Consider the following 25,074-nt stretch of genomic DNA (forward strand, 5'->3'; position numbering starts at 1 on the left):
GCCTTTTCAACACTCCTAGCTGCTATACTAGCATTATGTCACTTCTAGCGCCAGCTCCTTCAGCCTGTGAGACTAGGGGTCCAATACCCCTGATGTTTCATTAAAGTTGCACAGGTGTCAAACTGGTGGCCCTCCAGCAGTTGCAAAACTACAAGTCCCATGAGGCATTTAGTGGCCGAGTTACAAGCATGACTCCCTCAGGCAGAGGTATGATGGGACTTATAGTTCCGCAACAGCTGTAGGTCCGCCATTTTGACCCCCCCCCCCCCGCTTAAATACCTGACACTTAAATTGTTTTAACTAAATCTTCAAAACTGCTCTTCCAGCAAAGTAGGTTAAGTACACTGCAGCAGAATCAATGCCATTTTTGGAAAGTTAGAATTGCCACACGAGTTCAAAGCATCATTACTCAAGTATAAGCCCACCAATTCTGTCACATTCAAATGAAAACTATTTAAAGTCCTGGATCTTTCTAAAGAAAACGTCCCCACATAATTCGCAGACATTCAGATCTCTTTTTAGCAGGCATTTCCCTGCAAAGTAAAAACAATCATATCAGCTACTTAATAGTTTACAGGCAGTGGGAGGGTGACATCCGTCACCCTCCTGTGCTTCTACCATGATCGGCGAGCCGGAGAATAAATCGGCCGGTGGCGGCCGTTCACCATAGGACTGACCGAGAACCAGATGGTCACCCACCATCTCTATGACCTTCGGAACCCGGGAGCGACGTCACTTGCGGCGCCAAATATACCCCCTGCTTTTTTAGCCGGAAAGCCAGGAAGAGAGAAAAAAAAAAAAAAAAAAACACAAACAAAAGACCACCAAACACCCGTGCTTTCTAGCCTATAGAGATCTCGGGACTTATAGACCACAGATCTCTAAAAGAGAACCCATCATGCCCTATTCCTATTACAAGGGATGTTTCTTACATTCCTTGAAATGGGAATAAAAGTGATAAAAATATATATTTTTTTTAAAGCACTTTGTCTCTGTAAAGCAGAGAGGAACAGATAAGTAGCATATGTAAACGGCGTTCAAACCACACGTGAGGTATCACCTCGTACGTTTGAGAGAGACCAATAATTCTAGTCCAAGACCTCGTCTAAAGTTAAACTGCTACCCTGTAAAAATATCTAAAGCGTTGCCTATGGCAATATTTAAGTACCAAAGTTTTGCAACATTCCATGAGTGCCCGCAATTTTAAAGCATGACATGTTGAGTATCCATTTACTTAGTATATCATAAAATAAATAAATAGGGGTAACTTCACGAAACCCCCCCCCCCCCCCCGCCATTTTTTTTCCCCATAGGGTCTCTGCTTAACAATGTTTGGGTTTTTTTTTTTTTTTATAGCAAAAAAAATAGATGTTTTTTACATGTAGGAGAGGAGTACCAAAATTGGCTTGGGCTGGGAGTGGTTAACTAAAGGCAAACATTGTCGGGCACACAGAATATGAAACTCAACTTACAGGTTATATTTTACTTACCTTTACAATAGGATCTCCACCTGCTGCCGCCGCTGCAGCAGCGGCAGCTGCATTCCCCCTCTCAATTACAATTAGATTATAGTCCTCTGTGGTGTTTCCAGGAAACACTTTAAAAACTGGGGGTTGCGTAGCTGGACTAAGATCAACATCCAAACGCTCCAAGCTAACTCTAGGAACTTTCTTCAGCTGTTCATTATCACCTCCCTCTGAATTACGCCCCCTTTAAAGAAAATATATACATAATTAGGCTTTACAGTAAAGAGACCATTGGTCATTTAGGCATATAACGTATGATACGATAGAGAACTTTACCTTTTTTGACCAACAGAATCTAACCCAGAAGATTCACCCTCTAGAAGAGAAAAAAAAACAACGTTAAAAATCTCACATAATACAGCTTACCTGTACCAATGGCGTAAGTCACTGGAAAACAAACACACCTGCAAAGTCATCTTGAATAAAGTTACCTCTCCCTTGACCAGATCTGGACCGGTTTTGTACCATTGGACTGAAGTTAGTAAGAGGTGTCAGCACTTGAGAATTCGAATTATGCGACGATGGCAGGACACCAGTTTTGTCTGATACAATCTTTCCTGAAATAAAAAAAAAAAAAAAAAAAAAAAAAGCGAAATTTTTAAATTTTATAACATGCCAAAAATTGGTATCCAACTGGGATTTGTTTTCAGACCTGTAGGCCCAATTCAGTGGGCGTAATTAAGCGCATGTCCATGCGAAGGGCTGTGTTTACCCACATGGAATGCACAGGTGTTTAGTGCAGCCAGTCCCATTTAGGTCTACCGCACAGACACAGGCGCTGCTTCCACTTTACCGTGTAAGTGTGTATCCCCGAATGCAGACAGGGAGTTTATGGACACAACCACAGCCATGAGCGTCATATTAGGAGCAGCAGCTGTGTCCATGCGTGCCAACAGACACGAATAGGAGTGCCTGCACCCAGATGTACAGACACCTGTGCATCGCCTGCGGCCAAATACAGCCCTTTGCATGAACCATACGTATGCTTAGGGAAGCATGTGTGAAGGCCTTACTCTTCAGATGTTGACTGGACAGCAGTCACTCTAGTGTACATTGCCAGATCTGGTTTAACTATTAGGGGGACTGCTGTGGCGAGCTGCATACTAAAGGTTTTTACCTTCATGTATAGAATGCATGAAGGTAAAAAAACCTTCATGCTGTACAACTACTTTAATGCAACAAGACAGTCCATTATTGAAAAGCTTGTTGCACAAGCTGTTGAAAAATGATTGCTAGATCTGATTTTATCAATCGCTCAGTTACTTCCTCTACCTACATAGCAACCACATCTTGATTCATAATTAAAGACAACCTCCATAGTAGACTTACAGACCCAACTTCCTATACTAGGCCTTAGGATTCTTTCACATAGGGAATGGTATCCACTGCAGATGGAAACACTGAGGGCGCAAGCCAAAAAGATTGCACAACCCTATAATGCGGACCATAAAATGCATATACTACCCAAACATAGTGCCAGCAAACTCATTTGCTTTTTCCATGAAAAGCCTAAATGTTGAAAGCCAGTCTCGACAAATCCCAGGTCGCCATGGCGACTAGGAATTGCGTCCTGGTGCCTGGGTTTTTGTCAGCCCATTCCCAGGTGTGAAATTCCTATTGCCCAACACCCCGGACATGCAATTCTAAGCAGGTTGTTGCCAACAAGGTCGGCTAGTTCTGGGAGGGAATCTATTGATGTCCTCCCAGAACCGACAAAAAAAAAGTGTCCTTTGGACACAGCTCATCACAGATTAAGGTAAATGGCCAATCACAGCAGCCCTTTACCACTAAACTAAGCCACATAGCTGTGTCCAATCACTAAACTAAGCCACATAGTAAACAGACGTGCCCTTTGTCGGCAGTACTTTCCTCATGCACTTTACCAGCTCTCCTAATGCTGTGAAACGGCAATTCTGAAAGGCACACCTACACTGAAAATCAGCGCAGCCCAACGGTGAAAAAAAGGGCAACATTTTCTGTTTAGAGCAAAGTAAAAAATAGAGATCGAGACCCAGGTGTGCCCGCTCCACTTGATGAAATCCAGATACAGACATTTACAACTGACATCCTAATGTGTGAGTGTACATTCACAAAGATTATACTTATTGTAGGAAAGCTTTACCAAAGAACTCAGCATGTTTTGTCCAGGTTTCAGAATCCCACTGGAATCTTAGATCACCTAATGGTTCAACTGGATCTACGGCAACCTTCAGAGAATGGTGCAGCTGAAAGTAGATCTAGAAGAGAAGAATTAATTTGTTAGTGTATGATGTGTCAAGTAGGTAACGTAGTGTCCTCGGAAATTAAAATCCACGTACCATTTTTTTGGAAAGCAGCAAAGCAGTGTTATTGCTGCTCTCAAGAGCCCAGGAAGCAAATCTCAGAATGTGTTCTTGCTGCTTCTGTAGCTTGGTCATATTCCAGTGCTGCTTTTCTAGTTTATCCTGATGTCCTTCTGTCACTTTCTAAATACAGAACCAGATTGACAAATTCATGTTAACAAAAACACTACCTGAGAATTGCACTAGAACCGTTTGAGATGCTAGGTCTACTTTAAAACATAACCCATGGGCACAATAGAGTCAAGCTAGCCATACACTGTTAGATTTCACTCATTCAGCCCCACAGAAAGAAATCGCTTGGATCCCCCCCCCCCAGGAAGGAATCACCTCTGCTGGGTACTTTATACAGGCATGTTACACCTGTTTGGAACATGTTACCAAAAAAAAGAAGAAGTGTACCAACTTAAAAGCTTGTTGGATTTATTTCTTCATACAAAAGTCAATGTGAATGCTTTTTTTAGGCAAATCACATACCAACCTTAGTACGAACAAATCATTTCTAGGGTTGCACGATACGAGTATTGGCGCCGATACTAAGGGATTTACTAAAGGCAAATCCACTCTGCACTGCACACAGAAGTGCAGTCACTAGATCTGAGGGGGGACATGCAAGGGAAATAAAACAGCATTTTTGCTTGTACATATTTTTGCTTGGATGATAGAAATCAGCAGAGCTTCCCCTCATTTCAGACCTTCCCTCGGATCTACAGCGACTGCACTTCCAAGTGCACTTGCCTTTAGTAAATCAACCCCCAAGTATTTGCACGAGTATCTGTACGCGTGCAAATGCGCCAATACCTGAAAAAAAATAAAAAAATAAAAAAAATACTGGAAGTGACGTCAGTTTGGAGGGAGGATAGGGCCGCATCCCTCCCCACATGGCTATGATTCCTGTTTCATGTCCCGCATGTCTCTTGTAGTCATGTCAATTTATGGTTATCAGACAGGACGGCATACACAGACATCTTTTACTACTTTGGACTGTTCATCTAGGTTTATTGCACTAGCCCTACATGCTATTAGGACGGTCTACCATCACAGCTTATCTATTTCATGCACAGAGTCCTGTGCCATATCTACTTTATAGTCAGCTTGCAGCCTATCCATTCATAGTGGGATAGCAGCTCACACCCACTTAATACTGCACTGATCTACATCAGAGGAGTGGATTATCCATCTATCCAAGCTTCCAGCCAGCATCTCCACCTGTGCATGCACTTCTAGTTCATTGAGCTCATCCATCTGCTGTGAACAGTTCATACATCCTGTGTAAAGATGCACATTTATAATATAATTTGAATATGTTCTGTGAAATTTGAGCTTTCACAACTTTGTGACAAGCAAAGATGTTGTTTCATAATCAGCTCTTCATAATTACAATGAAACAGGAATACATTTTTTTTTGACCAATTAAAAAGTCACAACACTAAAAATAGGCATCAGTAATTGGTATTGGTGCGTACTTGAGGTAAAGTAACGGTACTAGTACATGTCCCAAAAAAAAAAAAAAAAAAAAAAAAAGTATCGGTGCATCCTTAATAATTTCTCTTGGGAATATGTTGCGCTTGACTGAAGCCAAAGTACAACATCCAAGTCAGCTCGCACAATGTTTAATGGGGGGGGGGGGGGGTGAATGCGATTCTCAAATACACTGAAAACTAGAAGGGATTTAAAAATGTTTCATCAGCATGTTGATGGGGAGCATGAGGAACCAGAGAGGATTAAAGCAGAGTTCCACCCAAAAATGGAACTTCCACTTTAAGGGAGTTGACCCCCTGACATGCCACATTAGTCATTTTTGGGGGGCGGCATCAACATAGCTTTAAAACATACTGAACCGAAATGTATAAAAAAAAATAAAAAACCATGACCGTCACATGAGCAGACAAACCTGCATATCGCTAACAAGTAGCTTTCCACGCTTGTTGAGCTCTTTCATGATTTGTAAGATGGCCATTTTCACATCTACCTGTAGCCTTTTCTGCATATCAATCACTTGACGAATCCTGCAAGCCAAAATTTAAGATTAGCCCCCAGATTAATGAGCAAAGTTGGCAAAACAGGTTAGCAAAAAGCAACAGAAGGGTATATTGCCGTAAGCTAGAGTAACAAAATGCGGAAGGCACATATAAGATTTGGTAGTCTATGGGTTGGTGAGCCAGGCACATCCTTCCCTTATGTGGCTTGTACTACCCCCATTTCCTAAAATTTTAATCCTAGGATTTACATTCTGGTTTATTGGATACAGGAAAGAAAAAGCAGCAACAGATTCTAGAAATACTTACGAGTTACGAACATCCTTGGTAGATTTCTGAAGGGTAGTATGTTTTTCTCCAAGTCTTTTCACAAGAGCAGACAAGATTTTGCGCTGATTCTTGACAGCATCCTCAAAAAATTGATACCTGGAAAGTTTAGACAATTTTCAATTCGCTTTTAGAATGCTACTTAACCTTTTGCCAATATATTACCTTAATCAAAAGATATTTCCAAAGTTAAAGTGGAGCTCCAGGCTCCTTCAGTATTTTTTTTTTTTTTTTTTTTAAAGTCAGCAGCTACAAATACTGTAGGTGTTGACTTTTATTAGGGCACTTACCTGTCCAAGATTCCAGCGGTGTCCTCCCCGAGCCAATTCCTCAATCAGCTATCAGGTGCTCACGCCACAATCTTGTCTAAGGGAAACCAGCAGGCAAGCCTTGCGGCTTCAGTTTCCTACTGTGTATGGGCGAAGTTTGCTGCGCTTTGCGAGTGTCCCAGCTGCAGGGGGGTGGGGTGTACACAGCTTTGCGGGTGCAGGTAATGATGCTGGCAGTCGGGCTTATTGCATGCATTAACTTTATTAAAAATGTTTTTAAAAAGCAGTAGGGACAAGTACACATTCTAAAAGTCATGCAGAAAATGCACTTTTACCTAAATAGCAGATAAAGTACAAAACTAATGCTTACTGGTGGTCCTTGTGTCCCTGTAGTTGGCAGTCACGGCAGGTCAATGTATCACAAGTATCACAGAACAGCATGAGAGGCTCCTGCTTATGGACTGGGCAGAATACAGTATATTCCGTCTCCTTCTGGGATCCACCTAATAGAAGCAGAAAAGTTGTACATATTTGGAAACTCTAGCTTAAAACGCATCAAATTTAAATAAAGCCAATAATTCTACAGTGAAATGGACCATGGTCCAAACCGGAGATCACAGGCTTGTCCGAGAGCAGCCAAGCCTGTCCAGAGCCAATAATCTACCTGGAATGAGAGCAAGGCCATTCCCCTAGGGCAGTGATTGCGAACCTTGGCACCCCAGATGTTTTGGAACTACATTTTCCATTATGCTTAACTATACTGCATACTATATGCATGAGCATCATGGGAAATGTAGCTCCAAAACATCTGGGGTGCCAAGGTTCACCATCACTGCACTAGGAGGATATTGGCATTGCAGCAGAAAAAAAGTCAAGGGACAGCCTTAATTTTCCAAGACGGTAAGACATGCCACTTTAATAAAAACTCAAACCCCGTTGAGACACTAAATAGGGCATCAAAACTTTTGCAGCATCTCCTTTTACGTCTCATGCACCATACACCCCCAAACAGCAGCATTTGCTCAGAATGAGTCATAAGAACACTATGAAGCTTTGACGCTAAAGACAACGTGCAAAAGAATGAGGAGACATTACTTACAACACAAAGATGCTGCTGGGGGTAAAATTCTACTACGATTTTGGAAGAAAAACTACATCTGGTTACCCAAATCCTTCTCATGATGCTTATGAAAAAAGTTAACGGATACACTTGTTACCTTTGACTTTGACAGTATGATCCTTAGTATACTTGACTCGCTGATGGGCTTCCACACAAGTCTCGCACAGCCATTCGGTGCACTCCACACAGTAACTATTAGCTATGGCATTGTCCTCGCAGCTGGTGCACCTCTGCATTACAGAAAATTAAATACTATGAAAATCTCAAAATGAAACAAAAAAAAGTGATGTGAAAACGGTAAAGGGGTTGTAAACCCTCTTTAAAACATGTCATACTTGCCACCACTGCAGTTTGTTTTGCACAGGGGGGCCCCGATCCACCTATTCTGGGGTCCCCTGGCGGTGCTGGTAGCACCCCAGCCCCCCCCCCCCCGGCGACAGATGTCCACGTCGGAGAAGCGCTCTCCTCAGTAGACACCCATGCGGGCTCGCTCCCGAGTCCTGCTTCTGCGTGTATTCACACAGAAAGAGGGACTCGGCCCCGTCCCCTGCGTCACTGGATTTGATTGACACCAGCGGGAGCCAATGGCTGCGCTGCCATCTATCCAATCAAGAGCCGAGACAACGGGCCAAGAGTGTGAGCACTTTTTCCACGTGGGAACTATGGGTGATTAAAAAAAAAGGGGGGGGGGGGGGGTGGGGAGTGGTTGTGTTCAGCTGGTCAGTGACAGAAGTTTTCACCTTAATGCGAAAAAACACAAGGGTTTACAACCCCTTTAAATAGTCAAATTGCTGGGAACTTTTAAAGTGGTATTAAAAGCATAATCTAAAATTTTCATTTCAAAAGCTCGCCTAGTAACTAAGCCAATATTTCCCCAAAGAAACTTGAAGTACTAACAGTGCATGGTTTAAGAAACAAGAAAAATCATCAGGTTCTGACAAGTATAAACCAATCAAGCAAAGTGTGTACTACTGAGATCTGAAAAAAAGTTTGTGAATTAGAACTAAACTAAAACTTCCTAATTTTACAGGAATAAAGAGGATATTAAAAGCAGAAAGTCCAGAAGAATGAAATAGCTGCAGAGGCCGTGGATTGTAAAGGTGTGGCTCAGTCGGGCGACAGTCTCATGCAGACCAGTTCCAAGCAGCCAACTACACGTTGACAAATCTCAGAAACATCACATCTGCATTCGGCTCCCATGATACAGCCGAGGTCCGTACCCCTGCGCGACTCATCACTGCCACTTTAAAAGAAAAGTCAAATGAATAGAAAAGAAGATTTGTAAATCTATGCTGCCAATACTAAGGGCCCTGTCACACTGGGGCGGTATGTAAGGGGCTATTGCGCTAATAGCGCCTGCAAACCGACCCGAAAGTGCCTCTGCTTTGATTCCAGTGTGAAAGCCCCGAGGGCTTTCACACTGGAGCGGTGCGCTGGCAGGACGGGAAAAAAAAAAAAAGTCCTGCTAGCAGCATCTTTGGAGCGGTGAAGGAGCGGAGTGTATACCGCTCCTGCCCATTGAAATCAATGGGACAGCGCAGCTATACTGCCAGCAAAATGCCTCTGCAGAGGCACTTTGCAGTGGTTTTTAACCCTTTCTCGGACGCTAGCAGGGGGTAAAACCACCCCGCTAATAGCCAAATACCGACGGTAAAGGACTGCTAACAATAGCGGCGCTTTACCGCCGATGCCGCCCCCGTGTGAAAGGGCCCCAAGAATAATCTACTACAAAAAGACCAGGAAAACAAAACAAACACCACACAAATTTTGCACCTACAGAGACCTGAATGTGATGGACAGTCTGACAGAGGCAAGGCAGAGCCAAGCTTTCTCAGGAACGGTGTTCAAAGTTTTTTCACCTTAAAGTAAATAAAACACAAGGGTTTACAACCCCTTTTAAATATAGTCGAATTGCTGGGAACTTTTAAAGTGGTATTAAAAGCAAAAACTAAAATTTTATATGTTGCAGCTTACCAATCATTAGATGTGGTGGCTACATTCGTTTGACAGGGGTTATAACCCTCCCGTGCTTTTTTTTTTGGATAGAGAAGTTTTTCCTATAGTTTTACTTTAAGGCTTTACTGCTCTAAAGCCAGAAATTCAGTCCTGACAGCTATGCATTTTTGCTTACGGTCCATTTACCTAGGAAGATGGATTACACCGCCCACACAAGTCTGCTCCTTTTTATTTATCACATTTTTAAAATGGTCTTACGTGAATAGTCTCTGCTGCTTGACCGGATGCTGAATCCTCTCTAAGGAAGTAGTTTTCAACTAGGTCCCTCTGTAAGCACTGATTCTTACACACTGGACAATTGACCACGGCTGGAAATAAAAAAAAAAAAAAAAAACATTAAGCAAACACCAGAATTTAGCACAGAACATCTTCTGTATATTAAGATTGAAGCATGCTCAAGTTCCAATAACTTTCAAAATACTGAAAAAGGTGTTAACTTAATTCAGCTGTACATTCTCCGTCAGTTTTACCAACAGCTACAGTTTACAAAGACCTGTGTGACACCTGAAGGTATGATGAGTCCATGACCCAGGGTCTATGAATACTTGGTCTGTGCCCTGTACAATTTGGAGAACTATAAAAAGGCTATTTAGAGAACTATTAAGGCATGCCACACATTGTTAACAAACGAAAATAAATTATAAAGAAGGTTGCTGTGTGGCTGGACTGGTAACTTTGCAAGTCTGTTGAAGTGCCAGAGCGCGATAAAAATGGCCCGCCGTGCACACCAACACCACACTTTCTGTATAGAACAGCATCTCATTGGTCTCGACACAAATTAGTCATAAATCCTTCTGAATCACAAAATAAAGTTTGCTTTAAAAATGAAAAGGTCAGTGTATAAATAAAAAAAAAAAAAAAAAAAAAAAAAAAAAAACCTATAATGTAGAACCACTTTCCAATCTCCTTGCAGCGGTCCCAGGGTGAACTTAACCGCTTGCCGACCAGCTGCCGCCATTATACTGCGGCAGGTTGGCACGTTCCCGTGAGCCATCGTAGCTGTACGTCAGCTCCTTTAAGTGGGATAGCAGGCGTGCGCCCGCTGCACTGCGGGGGTGCCGATGGTCGCTGGCCACATGCGATCGCGGGCACGAGAGGCAGAACAGGGACGTACGTACGTGTGTGTATAAACACACAAATCCCCATTATGTGAGGAGAGACAGATCGTGAGTTCCTAATAGCTAGGAACCACAATCTGTCATCCCCTCCCCCTACAGTTAGAACACAGTCAGGGAACACAGTTAACACCTAGATTGACCCCTAGTGTTAACCCCATCCCTGCCAGTGACATTTATACAGTAATCACTGCATTTTTTTATAGCACCGATTGCTGTAAAATTGTCAAACGTCCCAAAAATGTGTCAAAAGTGTCCACCATAATGTCGCAGTCATAAAAAAAAAATTTTTTTATAAAAATACAAATGCCATAAATCTATCCCTTATTTTGTAGACGCTATAACTTTTGCACAACCAACCAATATACGCTTATTGCAATTTTTATTACCAGAAATATATAGAATATCCGCCTAAACAAAAAAAGTTTCTAAAACTCAGTTAAGAGCCTGTGTCAGACTTGTTTACTTCCAACAGATTTTGCATCACCACCCAGTCTAAGGGAATCAAAAAACATGCTACCAACAAGTCATTCTGAATGGTCCAAGAAACATCTTGAACTAATGCCAAACTGCTGCCATCAACATAGACCCCAACATGTTAAGGTGTAGATCAGGGGTGCTCAACCTCTGGCTTGCGGGCCACGACCTACTGGTCTGGGGATGGCAGGTTGACAAGCCCAGATCGCAGGTTCCTGACCCGTCATTCAAGAGCATCAGTGTTATGAATGGAGCCTGCATTAGAGGAAGCACGACTGTGGAGGGAGCAGACACACAAGACGATGCTTCCTGTATAGCGCCAGATCCCGTCATAGGCGAAGTGATTCCAATTGCACTCCGCCTGGGACAGCAACGGTCGGCAATACCTGTAGCAAGGGAGATTCTTGAATAGATTATTAAACGGTAAATCCACTTTCGTGGGAAATAAAATATATCGCATGATTGTGACACTAATCATTTTGTAATTAAGAAGTTAACTTTCCAATCTGCAGCCAATGTAATTGTGAGAATAGAATGCAATATGGCTGGAGTTTTCTGTACACAGAGTACTGACCACTCCCCAGAAACATCATTTCCTGCTTGTGTGATTGGCTCAGCAATTTTTCCCAGAAGTCTGCATAAGGCTGGCCATACACTATACAATTTTCTTATTCAATTTCCTTTAGATTTACCTTCAACTATGTAGTACAAGGGCCTGCCTGATTGCATACAAATTGAAAGGGCTTAGGTGTGACTTTATATTATATGGTTTTGGTAAATCTAATGGAAAAGTTGAACGAGAAAATTGTATAGTGTATGGCCAGCCTTAGATACAAGTCAGATTTCAGGCATCCCCTGCAACAAAAATGTCATTTTTTTGAGAGATACTTTCAAAAAGGAACCCGTCAAAAAAAAAAAAAAAAAAAAAAGAAGAAGATGCAGGCCCAGCAGATATCATTAGTGCCCTTCAGCTCCGCACCTGTCAGTTAATGAAAGCCCTCCCATTAGACCCACTCAGAACAGAGGCACAGACAAACACACAGGGATTTCTTCAGAACAAAAAAAAGGTAGGAATCTGCAACAAAGTTTGTTATAATCCTTGCACTGTACAGAGATCTGAGGGGGAATGTTTTCCGGTTACACTTTAAAGGACAGTTTATATTCTAACATCACAGTATATATGGGCATCTTCTGCAGTGGTTACTGGGCAACTTTCAAACTGATCCACAGGAGCTCCTGCATGTTACCTGCACCGAGACAGACTTCTGTTACCTGTGGGTTTGGCTTTCAGAAAGTACACCACACCTGCAGGATATAATAGAAGTCGATAACAAAATGCGGCTAATCCTAAAAAGACACAGGTGTACTGCACCACAGCGCATCAGTGTGAAAGTCTTAGGTCCCCTTTCAGACAGTCTGATCGGGTCCGCCTGTGAGCTCAGTTTCTACTGACAAATACGCACCACAGAACCACCTATTCCAAGAGCTCTTTATCTACACAGCATGCAAGCTCTTGGGAGTCAAGGCAGATGCAATGTTTTGCTGAGAATGCAAAATGCACATCAACTGCATGTAAATGTGCAGAAAAATGCACGAAAGCATGGATACATACAAGGAAAAAAAAGGTCTGCAGTTTCTAGTGTGAATGGACTTTGTGGGCACTGCGTTAGTCCAAAACATTTGAAGCACACTGGAATACTGGCACAATTACAGGTATTTTTCTGTAAAGACCTAAAACGCATGGAAACGTGCATATACTAAATTTACCAAGTTTTTTTTCTGCCTTGGCATATATGTTAAGAGGTTGCGATTGAGTTTATATCTACTTTAGATGGCCTGGTATGAGGCATACCTTTCAGGGTAGATATAAGTCAATGATTTTTTTTTAAATCAAGAGGATTTAAATAATCGATTTTGATTATCAAATGCATTTTAATAAAATGCTTTTGGAGTAAAGATCTATCTAAAGCTAGTTTTCTATTTAAGATACATTAATAATTTAGTTTAAGCAGCATGAAATGGAGCTTAGTTATGTAGCATGAGGCTGTATATTCTGCAAGGTTTACATTTTTAGTAAACTCATTCAATAAATCCAAGCTCTGCAAGCTGAGATAACATGCACTGCATTGATGCAGTCACACAATTTCACAGTAACTATGAGATAAAACAAAATGTCAGGAATATTCCTTTATCCCATTGTTTTGCAAATCTATGTACACTACAAACTGTATGATTGAATCGGTTGTGATATCGCTGTTTTACTAACCTGACAGCTTATTATTCCAAATAGGAAACCTTCATTTTGTTTGCAAATATATTAAAGATTCTAACTACCAGCAAGAATGAGTCCTTACATTTAAACAGCACCTGTCATATCAGATCCATCATGGCAGTGCCTGTTAGCGGGCATCCACTCACCTGCTGCCGCCACGTCCCTCACCTTGTTGTGTCACTGCCCCATCACCAAGCGTCCCATTAAAGTGAATGAGACTGTTGGTGATTCAACAGCGGGTCAGAGGAGGAGCTGCTGCAGGACAGAGATAAGAGTTGCTCTTTAAAAATAAAAAAACTTACATCAAGTTGATTTAAAGCAAGCCTTTTTACTAGTGATTTAAATCAAATCCACCCTGCTGCCATTACAATCTAATATACAACAGTTCTAAGCTTACACATAGAACACAGCATAATATTCATTTCAAAAGCTCACCTAGTAACTAAGCCAATATTTCCCCAAAGAAACTTGAAGTACTAACAGTGCATGGTTTAGCCACTTCACTACCCGCGTATTGTAATATGACGTCCACAGATGGGATCTCCCATCCTGGGTGGACGTCATATGACTGCCTGGGCTTCCCGACCGTCTAGGGTGCGCGCGCCTGCCACGTTGCTCGGGACCCGGTGCGTGTGCCCGGTAGACATCGCCAGGCACCCGCGATTGCCCGCCAGGCACCCGCGATTGCCCGTTAACCGGGCCGGACAGTGGATCTGTGGGTGTAAACCCACAGATCCACGTCCTGTCAGTTGAGAGGAGACCGATCTGTGTTCCCAGTACAGAGGAACACCGATCAGTCTCCTCCCCTTGTACGTCCCCGCCCCCCACAGTTAGAATCATTCCCTAGAAAACATTTAACCCCTTGTGTCCCCCTAGTGGTTAACCCCTTCACTGCCTGTCACATTTATACAGTAATCAATGCAATTTTATAGCACGCATCGCTGTATTAATGTGAATGGTCCCAAAAATGTGTCAAAAGTGTCCGCCATAATGTCGAAGTCACGGGGAAAAAAAAAAAAAAAAAAAAAAAAAAAAAAATCGCGATCGCCGCTATTACTAGTAAAGAAATTTTTTTTTTTTTTAAAATGCCATAAATCTATGCGCAAACCAATCAATATACGAATATTGCGATTTTTTTAACCAAAAATATGAAGAATACGTATCGGCCGAAACTGAGGAAAAATTTTTTTTTTTTGAAATTGGGATATTTATTATAGCAAAAAGTAAAAAATATTGTGTTTTTTTCAAAATTGTAGCTCTTTTGTTTATAGCGCAACAAATAAAAACCGCAGGGGTGATCAAATACCATCAAAAGAAAGCTCCATTTGTGGGGGGAAAAAAAAAAAAAAAAAAAAAGGACGTCAATTTTGTTTGGGTACAACGTCGCACGGCCGCGCAATTGTCGTTTAAAGTGCGACAGCGCTGAAAACTAAAAATTGGTCTGGGAAGGAAGGGGGTGAAAATGTATTGAACCGAACAAAGAAGCAAAGTGTGTACTACTGAGATCTGAAAAAAAGTTTGTGAATTAGAACTAAAAAACGTATTTTACAGGAATAAAGAGGAAATTAAAAGCAGAAAGTCCAGAAATAGCTGCAGAGGCCGTGGATTGTAAAGGTGTGGCTCAGTCGGGCGACAGTCTCATGCAGACCAGTTCCAAGCAGCCAACTACACGTTGACAAGTCTCAGAAACATCAAAATCTGCATTCGGCTCCCATGATACAGCCGAGGTCCGTACCCCTGCGCGACTCATCACTGCCACTTTAAAGAAAAGTCAAATAGGAGAAGAGAACAAAGATTTGTAAATCTACACTGCCAATACCAAGAAGAATCTGCTACTACAAAAAGACAAGGAAAAAAAAAGCCACACAAATTTTGCACCTACAGAGACATGACTGTGATGATCTGGCAGAGCCAAGCTTTCTCAGGAACGGTTGAGGTTTTGCAACAATTTTAGTTGCTCCTTTTACACGGGCCGTCCAATTGGATCCACCTGTCGGGTTTTTTTTTTTTTTTTTTTGGTGGACCCGACTGGACCTTGAATGCTCCCTTATGGAGCAGTGGATGTCAGCCGACAAATGTCCACCAGACATCCACCACTATCTGATCCGGTGGTCCCATTTTCTATTTGTCTGGCGGAACTGTTCAAAAAAAAAAAAAAAAAAAAAAAAAAAAGGCGGTCCGTTTTCCCCCCCATAGAGGAGAGCGGGACTGGATCACCGCTCTGCACAGTGAGCGAAGATGGACTCGTCATTCACCTGCTTGGCAAGGGGATCAGCTGAGCGATCCTATAAGCAAGTGGAGTCCACCAAACAGAGGAGAAAGGGGCCTAAATCTACTTTACTTTCAGTTTTAATTGAAGGCAAGCCTGGATTATGCATCCCCCCCCCCATATCATCCTACAGCCAATGTGAGTAGCACAAAAAGTGCTGGGCCTTCTAGGTCATCTAGACCAGTGGTGATCAACCCTGTCCTCAGGGCCCACTAACAGGCCAGCTTTGCAAGATAACTGAAATACATGACAGGTGATATCATTTGCTGCTCAGTGATTGCAGTCTGTATCCCCCCCCAAGGCAATACAAAAAACCTGGCCTGTTAGTGGGCCCTGAGGACAGGGTTGATGACCACTGGTCTGGAGAGCTTCATGGGACACTGGTGTGGCTTTGAAATTGTGCTAGAGTAGTACTACTTTAGGACAATTTCAAAGCCGCAGATCAGTGCGATTTGCACTGCATCTTGAGACTTCATTTAACAGAAGACAATGAAAGTCACAATGAGAATAGAGAAAAAAAAAAAAAAGTAGTGCAAGAACCTTTCATAAATGCTGTGACATGAACAGTGTCATTGCCAACAATGGCGGGCGACTTGCCATGCGCTTTGGAACAGTCACATTGAATGACTTATTGCACCAGTGTAACCCAGGGCTTAGGGAGAAAATGGAGGGGGGGGGGTGTGGGTATGTTAGCGTGCAATTGTACACCAATTGAGTTCTTGGCATTAGTAAAACCTGAAACAAGTCTCTAGCTGCACAATGGCTGTGAAACAAAAGTCACATTTTATGCAAGCTATAGTACATCTTTCACCAATGTTCAGCTCTGGCAGATGTAAACAATTCCCCTTTTTCCCCCCTGGAAAGCAGTGACCAATCCCCCCCAGTTGTGCTTATAAGTTTACATACCCTGGCAGAATTTGTGATTTGTCCATTTTTCAGAGAATATGAATGATAACACAAAAACTTTGACTCATGGTTAGTGTTTGGCTGAAGCCATTTATTATCAATCGTTTACTCTTTAAATCATAACGACAACAGAAAGTACCCAAATGACCCTGATCAAAAGTTTACACACCCTGGGGATTTTGGCCTGATAACATGCACACAAGTTGACATAAAGGTGTTTGAATGGCTATTAAAGATAGAGAATATATACATATATACACACACACACACACACCTCTGACAGCCTTGCATCTTTCATTCAGTGCTGCACTGACGTTTCTGGATTCTGAGTCATGGGGAAAGCAAAAGAATTGTCAAAGGATCCTCGGGAATAGGTTGTTGAACTGTATAAAACAGGAAAGGGATATAAAAAGATATCCAAGGAATTGAGAATGCCAATCAGCAGTGTTCAAACTAATCAAGAAGTGGAAAATGAGGGGTTCTGTTGAAACCAAACCACGGTCAGGTAGACCAACTAAAATTTCAGTCACAACTGCCAGGAAGATTGTTTGGGATGCAAAGAAAAACCCACAAATAAACTTCAGGTGAAATACAGGACTCTCTGAAAACATGTGGTGTGGCTGTTTAAAGATGTACAATAAGGAGGCACTTGAAGAAAGATGGGCCGCAAATGTCACAAAGTATCCCGCTTACAATACGCCAAACAGCACAGAGACAAGCCTCAAACCTTCTGGCACAAAGTCATTTGGAGTGATGAGACCAAAATTGAGCTTTTTGGTCACAACCATAAACACTACATTTGGAGAGGAGTCAACAAGATTTATGATGAAAGGTACACCATTCCTACTGTGAAACACGGAGGTGGGTCACTGATGTTTTGGGGATGTGTGAGCTACAAAGGCACAGGAAATTTGGTCAAAACTGATGGCAAGATGAATACAGTACCTTAACTGCAAATGTTCCTCCAATATTTTTTTTGTCACCAGCCAGGAAGCTGCACATGGGACGTACTTGGACATTCCAACATGACAATGATCCAAAACACAAGACCAAGTTGACCTGTCATTGGCTACAGCAGAATAAAGTGAAGGTTCTGGAGTGGCCATTTCAGTCTCCAGTCCTCAATATCATTGAGACACTCTGGGGAGATCTCAAAACGTGCCGTTCATGCAAGACAGCCCAAGAATTTACAGGAACTGGAGGCTTTTTGCCAAGAGGAATGGGCAGCTTTACCATCTAAGATAAAGAGGCTCATCCATAAATACCACAAAAGACTTCAAGCTGTCATTGATGTCAAAGGGGGCAAAATACTGTATTAAGAACTGGGGTATGTAAACTTTTGATCAGGGTCATGGGTAGTTTGTCGTCATGATTTGAAAAGAGTAAACATAGTTGATTGATAATAAATGGCTTCAGCCAAACACTAACCATGAGTGAAAGAAAAGTTTGTGTTATTTATATTCTCTGAAAAATGGCCAAGAAATCAAAATATTCTGCCAGGGTATGTAAACTTATGAGCACAACTGTATGTAAACTGTATGCACCACATGTGAGGTATTGCCGTAAGCGAACGTTCTAGCGAGAACCTGTAAAAACCTGTAAAAATGTTAAAGCATCGCCTAGAGAGGTTTTTAAGTACGGTGGTTTGGCACTATTCGACGAGCTCAATTTTAAAGCACAACATGTTATGCCAAGTAAATGGATACCCATTATATATGTTACCAAAAAATTGGCCTATATATTTTTTGCATTAAAATTAAAGCTTTTTTTTTTTTTTTATAAATACTGCATTTAAAAGATTGCTTTTAAAATACCGTGACAAATTGTAACGCCCACTAAAATATATATATATATATATATATATATATATATATATATATATATATATATATATATATATATATATATATATATATATATATATGTTTTTTGGCGCTAGAAAGAGGATTTTTACATGTAGGGGAGAAATGCCACAATTGGCCTAGGTGGGAAGTAGGTGGGGCTTCATATATTATAGCATGCTCTGTACAGCTCTCCTAAAGATTTCACTATGAGTTGAAGTGAACTGCTCTAATTTCAAAATAACAGCCCATAGTAAAATAGTGAGATCCAAATTTGTGCAATTTACTAGCAATAAATATTTTACTCCAGTCTTCAATTAGCTGGAGACCTCAGACCCCCATATGTGCTGTACCTGCAAGCCCAGGAACGGCACTGACTTTACACCTTTGGCGATGTGACATTTGTTGGCTTCTAGATCCACAGGGGAGCAGGTCTCATGCACTTCTCTACCCATATGTCCAAGCATTCTTCCCAGATGCAGAGTAGCAAGGAGTTGTACACATAGGGGGGCCAGGGAACACCCTATGGAGAGACATTACCTACATAGGAAATGTGACTCTAATGCAGCAATAAGCAACTGTACAACCCCAATCTAGTCTATCATTTCACAGAACTGCTTAATGTTTCCGCTGCTTGGAGCCATAATAATTGCAATGAACCAGTTTACTCAAAACTTCAAGCTGGTAGCCTGTGCATTTATTTGACCATGCTCTAAATCATGAGATTTTAGACAGCCAAGTGTGGACAGCACAGTGTTTGAGGGTCTGTTAACAGCAGAAAGTGGTGCAGGAAAGGAAAGTTCCAGGCTAGTTTCCCACAATGCAAGTGAACATGCTGCCCTTGTGAGACGCACAGGTGCCAATTGTTGACACCCCAAACCTCTTCTAGCAAATGCAGCAGGTTCGCAACCACCAAACCACATTACAATGTAGTGTGATCTGACAAAGTAATGCTTGAACTACTTTTTCCCCCCCATGTTCCTGTATGTTTGGCAGCCCATTGTAATAAATGGGCTGTCAAAACAGGGACTGTGCGGTCCATTGTGAACCGACCCTTATAGAACTACATGGTGACTTCCCTTTTTTCTAAACTGCTGCTTTCTCACAGAAGTATGCAGTATGTAATGACTGCATGGGGCAAGACCACTGTACTAATTTACAGCTCCTGCCAGTGAAGACAATACAAGTCGGTCAGGTCAGTGAAGCACATCTTTCTGGTTTTCCCTTGCAGGGAGCAGTAACAGTTCTACAGCATACACAAAATTAGATTACATCCGATAGGCTTGTCATGTCCAGTAGCTCCAGTTTCTAAATCTCACAGGATGCACAAGGTGCAGGTGTGGATTGTTTTACTAAAACACTAAGTATAGAAGTCTATGCAAGTCGCCCCCAAAGTAGTACAGGAACCTTTCTTCTAAGTCGGAGCGACTTGCGTCACTCCGATTAGAACGGTTCCATTGTACAGAACGGGAGGCGACTTGTCAGGCGGCTAGGTCGCCTGACAAGTCGCCCCCATGTGAACCGAGCCTAAGGCTACATTCACAATGAGGCGTGCGGGCGCTGGCAGTACAGCGCTGCTAAACATAGTGCCGCTTTACAGGCACTATTCGGCCACTAGCGGGGCAGTTTTAACCCCCCCCAGCGGCCGAAAAAGGGTTAAAACCTCCCGCAAAGTGCCGCTGCAGTGGCGCTTTGCAGCTCTGCCCCATTGTTTTTAATGGGAAGGGGCACTTTAGGAGCGGTAAATACACCGCTCCAAAGATGCAGCTTGCAAGACTTGACTGCCCTGCAAGCGCACCGCTCCAGTGTGAAAGCCCTCGGTGCTTTCACATTGAAGTGCATTGAGCGGCTCTTTCAGGGGGCTTTGCAGGCACTTATTTTTAGCACTTTAGCGCCTCAGTGTGAAAGCAGCCTTAGCCTCTCTGTTATGCCCAGATATAATAAAGTGGCTGCCAGTGACAATTTGTAACCTTTTATTGTCTAATGGTGGTGGGGGGCGGACACCGAGCAGAGCTGCAGATGGCAGAGGCATTTAAACTGACCACAGTGATCAGGACTGAGCAGCCATGATCATTGTGGTCAGTACATTGGGGGGGGGGACAACACAGGAAGCGGCAGGATCAGCCAGGTTTTTTGCAGCTTAGAAAAGGGCAGGTAAGACCACACAAGCACTGCTGTTTAACCCGCTATAAGGGAGCTCTTTTTTTTTTTTTTTTTTTTTAGAGGTTACAAACACTTTAGGCCTCATGTACACTGCTGCTGGTAAACAGACGTTTAGGAGCAGTTGGGCATTTTTTTTTTTTCAACTGCTCCTGAACTCTCCTCTATGTTATCTTATCAGTACATGTACACAGGATCCCCGATCTCTTCTCTATGTTATCTTATCAGTACATGTACACAGGATCCCCGATCTCTCCTCTATGTTATCTTATCAGTACATGTACACAGGATCCCCGATCTCTCCTCTGTTATCTTATCAGTACATGTACACAGGATCCCATCTCTCCTCTGTTATCTTATCAGTACATGTACACAGGATCCCCGATCTCTCCTCTGTGTTATCTTATCAGTACATGTACACAGGATCCCCGATCTCTCCTCTGTGTTATCTTATCAGTACATGTACACAGGATCCCCGATCTCTCCTCTGTGTTATCTTATCAGTACATGTACACAGGATCCCAGATCTTTCCTCTGTTATCTTATCAGTACATGTACACAGGATTCCATCTCTCCTCTATGTTATCCTATCAATACATGTACACAGGATCCCCGATCTCTCCTCTATGTTATCTTATCAGTACATGTACACAGGATCCCATCTCTCCTCTATGTTATCTTATCAGTACATGTACACAGGGTCATTTATAGTAGTTTCTAGGCAGCTGAATTTAGAGGCTTTTTTTTTGCGTTCCAAAAAAAAGAAAGGGTTCAGAAGCCGTGTGAGGCATTTCAAGCACCAAACACTTCTAAACGGGTTTCGTTTACTAGAGTTTTTCATGACAAAAATTTTTTTTTTTTTTTTTTTAAATCGCTTCTAAACATGACATGTAAATGTGGCAAAATGGACATTTTAAACATGGGTTCTGTCAAGTTAAAGTGTCCTGGATACTTTCCGGGTCCATCACATGGCCCAACAACTTATCGGGGGTGTTTTTTCAAATGCAAGAAAATAAATTCTCTACATTACAGGAAGTCCCAGAGTTAGGAACACAATAGGGACTGTAGGTTTGTTCGTAAGGTGAAGTTGTTCGTAAGTCGCAGCACTGCATTTGTAAGTGTAACGTCCGCCTGTGCATGGATGTGGGATGTTCCGGGCGCTTGTCATGTTATCTGGGGCTCTTCTGGCCATGCAATATGGTACGTGTCCGGAGGCATCCAGAACCAGCATGGAGCACAAGTGGCCGGCATTTGAGGCCGTTCGTAAGTCAGAGTCGTTCGTAACTCGGGACTGCCTGTATGACTTGCTCCGCCTTATAAAAACAGTCCCACATGGGGCACTGGGGGTTTACAGTTTTGAAATGTCTCCATTTGACCACTTTCACATGAGTCCATGAAATTATTTCCGCCGTGAAAGCTCACGTGCTGCATACAGACACCCACAGACATGGGCAGCAGTACTCCAGGATAAGCTGGTATTAAAAGCGTTAAAACAAGCAATATTTTTTTTTTTTTTTTTTTCATGCAAGTCAAAGTTGTGTTAGTATGCATTGCATACTAACACAAGACAGACACCCAGCATGCACAAGGCTTTAAAGCAGCACTTCATTCCCCCTCACCCTTTAGGTACCACCATTATGTTGCATGTGTGCAAACAGGCTCTACCCAGCCTCTGGGTCTTGGCAGAGCCCCTTGGCCGACTGATCACATCAATAATATATTATTTTGTGTTCATCCCAATCAATAAACTTTCACTGTCCATTATAATCACTGATCAATAGTTTATGGATTAGGTATTAACAGTATAATAGTTAACAGTATAATAGTTTACCGATTAATAATTGGAATGAACATCGTATAATAGTTTATTGATCGGGATGAACAGTAAAATAATTTATTGATCAGCACTTGAGATGAAAATAGTTATGTTCATCCCAACACTGATCAATGAATGAATCACACTGTTCATTCCAACCACTAAAACTACCACACTGAGACCCCCCCCCCTAATCAATCTATGACACTGTATTCCAAAAACCCATCAATCTATCACTGTCCATCGCAATCACTGTCCATCCCAATCAGTCATTGGTGTTTATTCCAATTCCAGAGCCCCTCGGCCCATTTGAACACACGCAGAGTCAGGGGAGCATTTGGACTTGCTTACTAGTAGTCTGTTAAACTCCACGCATGCGCAGATGACCGAGGAAACTGGTCCATGAGCAGATGTGCTGCAGGATATGATTGGTACCTGAGCCCATCTCTACACAAGCACAGAGTGTACATGTGTGGGGGAGAAGGGGAAAGGGGGGAGGGGAGAGGAGACATGACTTCTCACCTAGGTGATTAAGGCAGGAAGTGCTGCTATGCAGTTAGAACAAAGGACTTTAGAAAAAAATTCCACTGGTAAGAAAAAGGTGGGGGGGGGGGGGGGGGGGGGAGGAAGGGAGGCCCAACATCACCTTCAGGGTGAAGGTCCACTCACCATACAACCTGATTGTACAATCTCATTCAGCTCTATTAGGAAGAGCAGAATTTGAACCAAATATATATTCTGCAGCTTACCAATTAGATGTGGTGGCTGCATTAATTTACTTTCATTAGGCTTTTCCCCTGATGATCTGACCAGTCACACCTCCTGTATTAGAGCGCCCCCACTCTGGAGGAAGGCGAACGGGGGACAAAGAAGCATTGTCAGTCTGGGGGGGGGGGGGGAGGGGAGTGTTATTGTACTAGCAGATTTAAATACACAGATTGAAGCCAAACTCCAGCTCACACACTTCATAATCAGTAACAGCACTGCTGGGAAAATTGGTGAGCCAATCACACAAGCAGGAAGTGATGTTTCCGGGGAGTGGTCAGTACAAACTGTACAGAGCAGCTCAAGGTAGCCATATTGTATTCTCAGAAAATTACATTGACTACACATTAAAAATTACATTTTCAATAACATTCAATTACAATTAGTGTCGCAATTATATGGGCTATATTTTTCCTTTTATTTGCAATTTTTTGCCCCACGAAAGTGGTTACCCTTTTAATTGAACAAGCTGGGGTAAAAAGTTGATTGGCTACCATGCACAGCTGCACCAGCTTTAGTAAATCTACCCCACCGTGCCCTTAGATCTACAATCACCTATAGGTAAAGGAGCGCTCAGACACACGCATGGAAATGCAACGCACTGGAGATACATTTTTATGTGCATTGTAGTGTGAATAATAACGTCCATATTCTCATCGCACACGTTGCTGGGTTTGGTAGCAAAGTGGGTGGTGCAGCAACAACCAACTGGCGGCATCACAGATCAATGAGCATTTTTGCCAGAGCACCCCAGATCAACAAGTACCATTCAAAAGTTTGATAGTAGAATGATCACATCGGACCAAGTGCAACGTTCCAGGGTCACGCGGGACACCTCTTTGTCAGGCATCAGATGAAGGTGTCCTGCGTGGCTCCGAAATGTTGTAATTGGTCCATTGGGATCATTCTATCAAACTTTTGGATGAAACTTGCTGATCTGTGGTGAGCTGGCAAAAATGCACACTGTAGCGATTGGGCCCTTAGATCCACAAGTGTGGATACCAAAAATACTGGATGAACCCCTCTGCACACTGCTACATACTCTTTACAGCAAAACAATGCAAATAGGGTTGTACCGATAACGTTTTGTTTTTTTTTTTAAATCAGAGAACGAGTACTGATACGTGTACTCAAGTACTCGCCAATACCAATCCTTTGAGGTGCGATTTGATCCCATGCAAAAATGAATGAGCTCAAATCGCACACGACTTGTACAGGAATGCGGTGAGTAGAGCTGGACGATTTTTTTTTTGAGAAAAAAACCCCACTCGATTCACAATTCGAATTTTTTTTTTTGATGGACACCGCGGAGCTGCGGGCAGGAGTTTAGGCGAGGCCGCGGCCTAGTCCGCCTAAAAACTCCTGCCCGCAGCTCCTCAGGACTGGTGCGGTGTCAGCACCGGTCCTGGTGGGAAAAAAAAAAAAAAAAAGCAAAAAGCGATTTGCTAAAAATTTGAATTGATTTGATGTTAACTCCATTCAAGATTCAAATCGATTTTTTCCCCAGCCCAAGCCGTGAGACTCCTGTCCCCCTGTGTGAACACAGACTGAAGTCACTGACAAGCCTGGGTTCACATAAGAATCGCACTGCATTCCTGTTCAAAATGAAGAAATGTTATCAGCACACCAAGGATTCCTCGAAAGGGCCCAAAGTTATATTTTTTCCGCGGTCACATAACATACAGCAACATTTCAGAGCCACGCGGGGCCCCTTCGTCGGGCAAAGGTTCAAGTCACATGCAATTCTTTGCAGCACAACTTTTTTTTATATCTTGTATGGGATCAAATAGCACCGCAAAAAGATATCAGAGTATTTGGACAAGTACTCATGCAAATGCTTAGTAACGGCACCAACACCAGTATTGGTGGAACTCTAC

General features: G+C 42.5%; 1 protein-coding gene and 2 non-coding genes across 4 annotated transcripts in view; all 3 read right to left on the minus strand.

Moving 5' to 3' along the window:
• TRIM28 (tripartite motif containing 28) overlaps positions 1–25,074 on the minus strand; it is a 38,453-nt gene that overhangs the window by 9,972 nt on the left and 3,407 nt on the right. Inside the window, exons 2-11 of one of the 2 annotated variants that reach the window (XM_073603577.1) lie at positions 9,775–9,884; positions 7,658–7,790; positions 6,811–6,943; positions 6,154–6,270; positions 5,760–5,874; positions 3,845–3,991; positions 3,649–3,763; positions 1,958–2,083; positions 1,803–1,842; positions 1,491–1,710 (exon numbers count right to left, since the gene is read on the minus strand). In XM_073603577.1, coding sequence (XP_073459678.1) covers positions 1,491–1,710; positions 1,803–1,842; positions 1,958–2,083; positions 3,649–3,763; positions 3,845–3,991; positions 5,760–5,874; positions 6,154–6,270; positions 6,811–6,943; positions 7,658–7,790; positions 9,775–9,884 — 1,256 coding nt within the window. Of the gene's footprint in view, positions 1–1,490; positions 1,711–1,802; positions 1,843–1,930; positions 2,084–3,648; positions 3,764–3,844; positions 3,992–5,759; positions 5,875–6,153; positions 6,271–6,810; positions 6,944–7,657; positions 7,791–9,774; positions 9,885–25,074 lie in introns of both variants that reach the window. The other variant, XM_073603576.1, reaches the window with a different exon arrangement.
• On the minus strand, positions 8,663–8,804 carry LOC141111573 (small nucleolar RNA SNORD94). Its single transcript, XR_012236459.1, has one exon. It is a non-coding gene; the product is annotated as a small nucleolar RNA SNORD94 (small nucleolar RNA).
• On the minus strand, positions 15,057–15,199 carry LOC141111574 (small nucleolar RNA SNORD94). Its single transcript, XR_012236460.1, has one exon. It is a non-coding gene; the product is annotated as a small nucleolar RNA SNORD94 (small nucleolar RNA).

This window comes from Aquarana catesbeiana, linkage group LG10 (genome assembly GCF_042186555.1).
Source record: "Aquarana catesbeiana isolate 2022-GZ linkage group LG10, ASM4218655v1, whole genome shotgun sequence".
In the NCBI taxonomy this organism is placed as follows: Eukaryota; Metazoa; Chordata; class Amphibia; order Anura; family Ranidae; genus Aquarana; species Aquarana catesbeiana.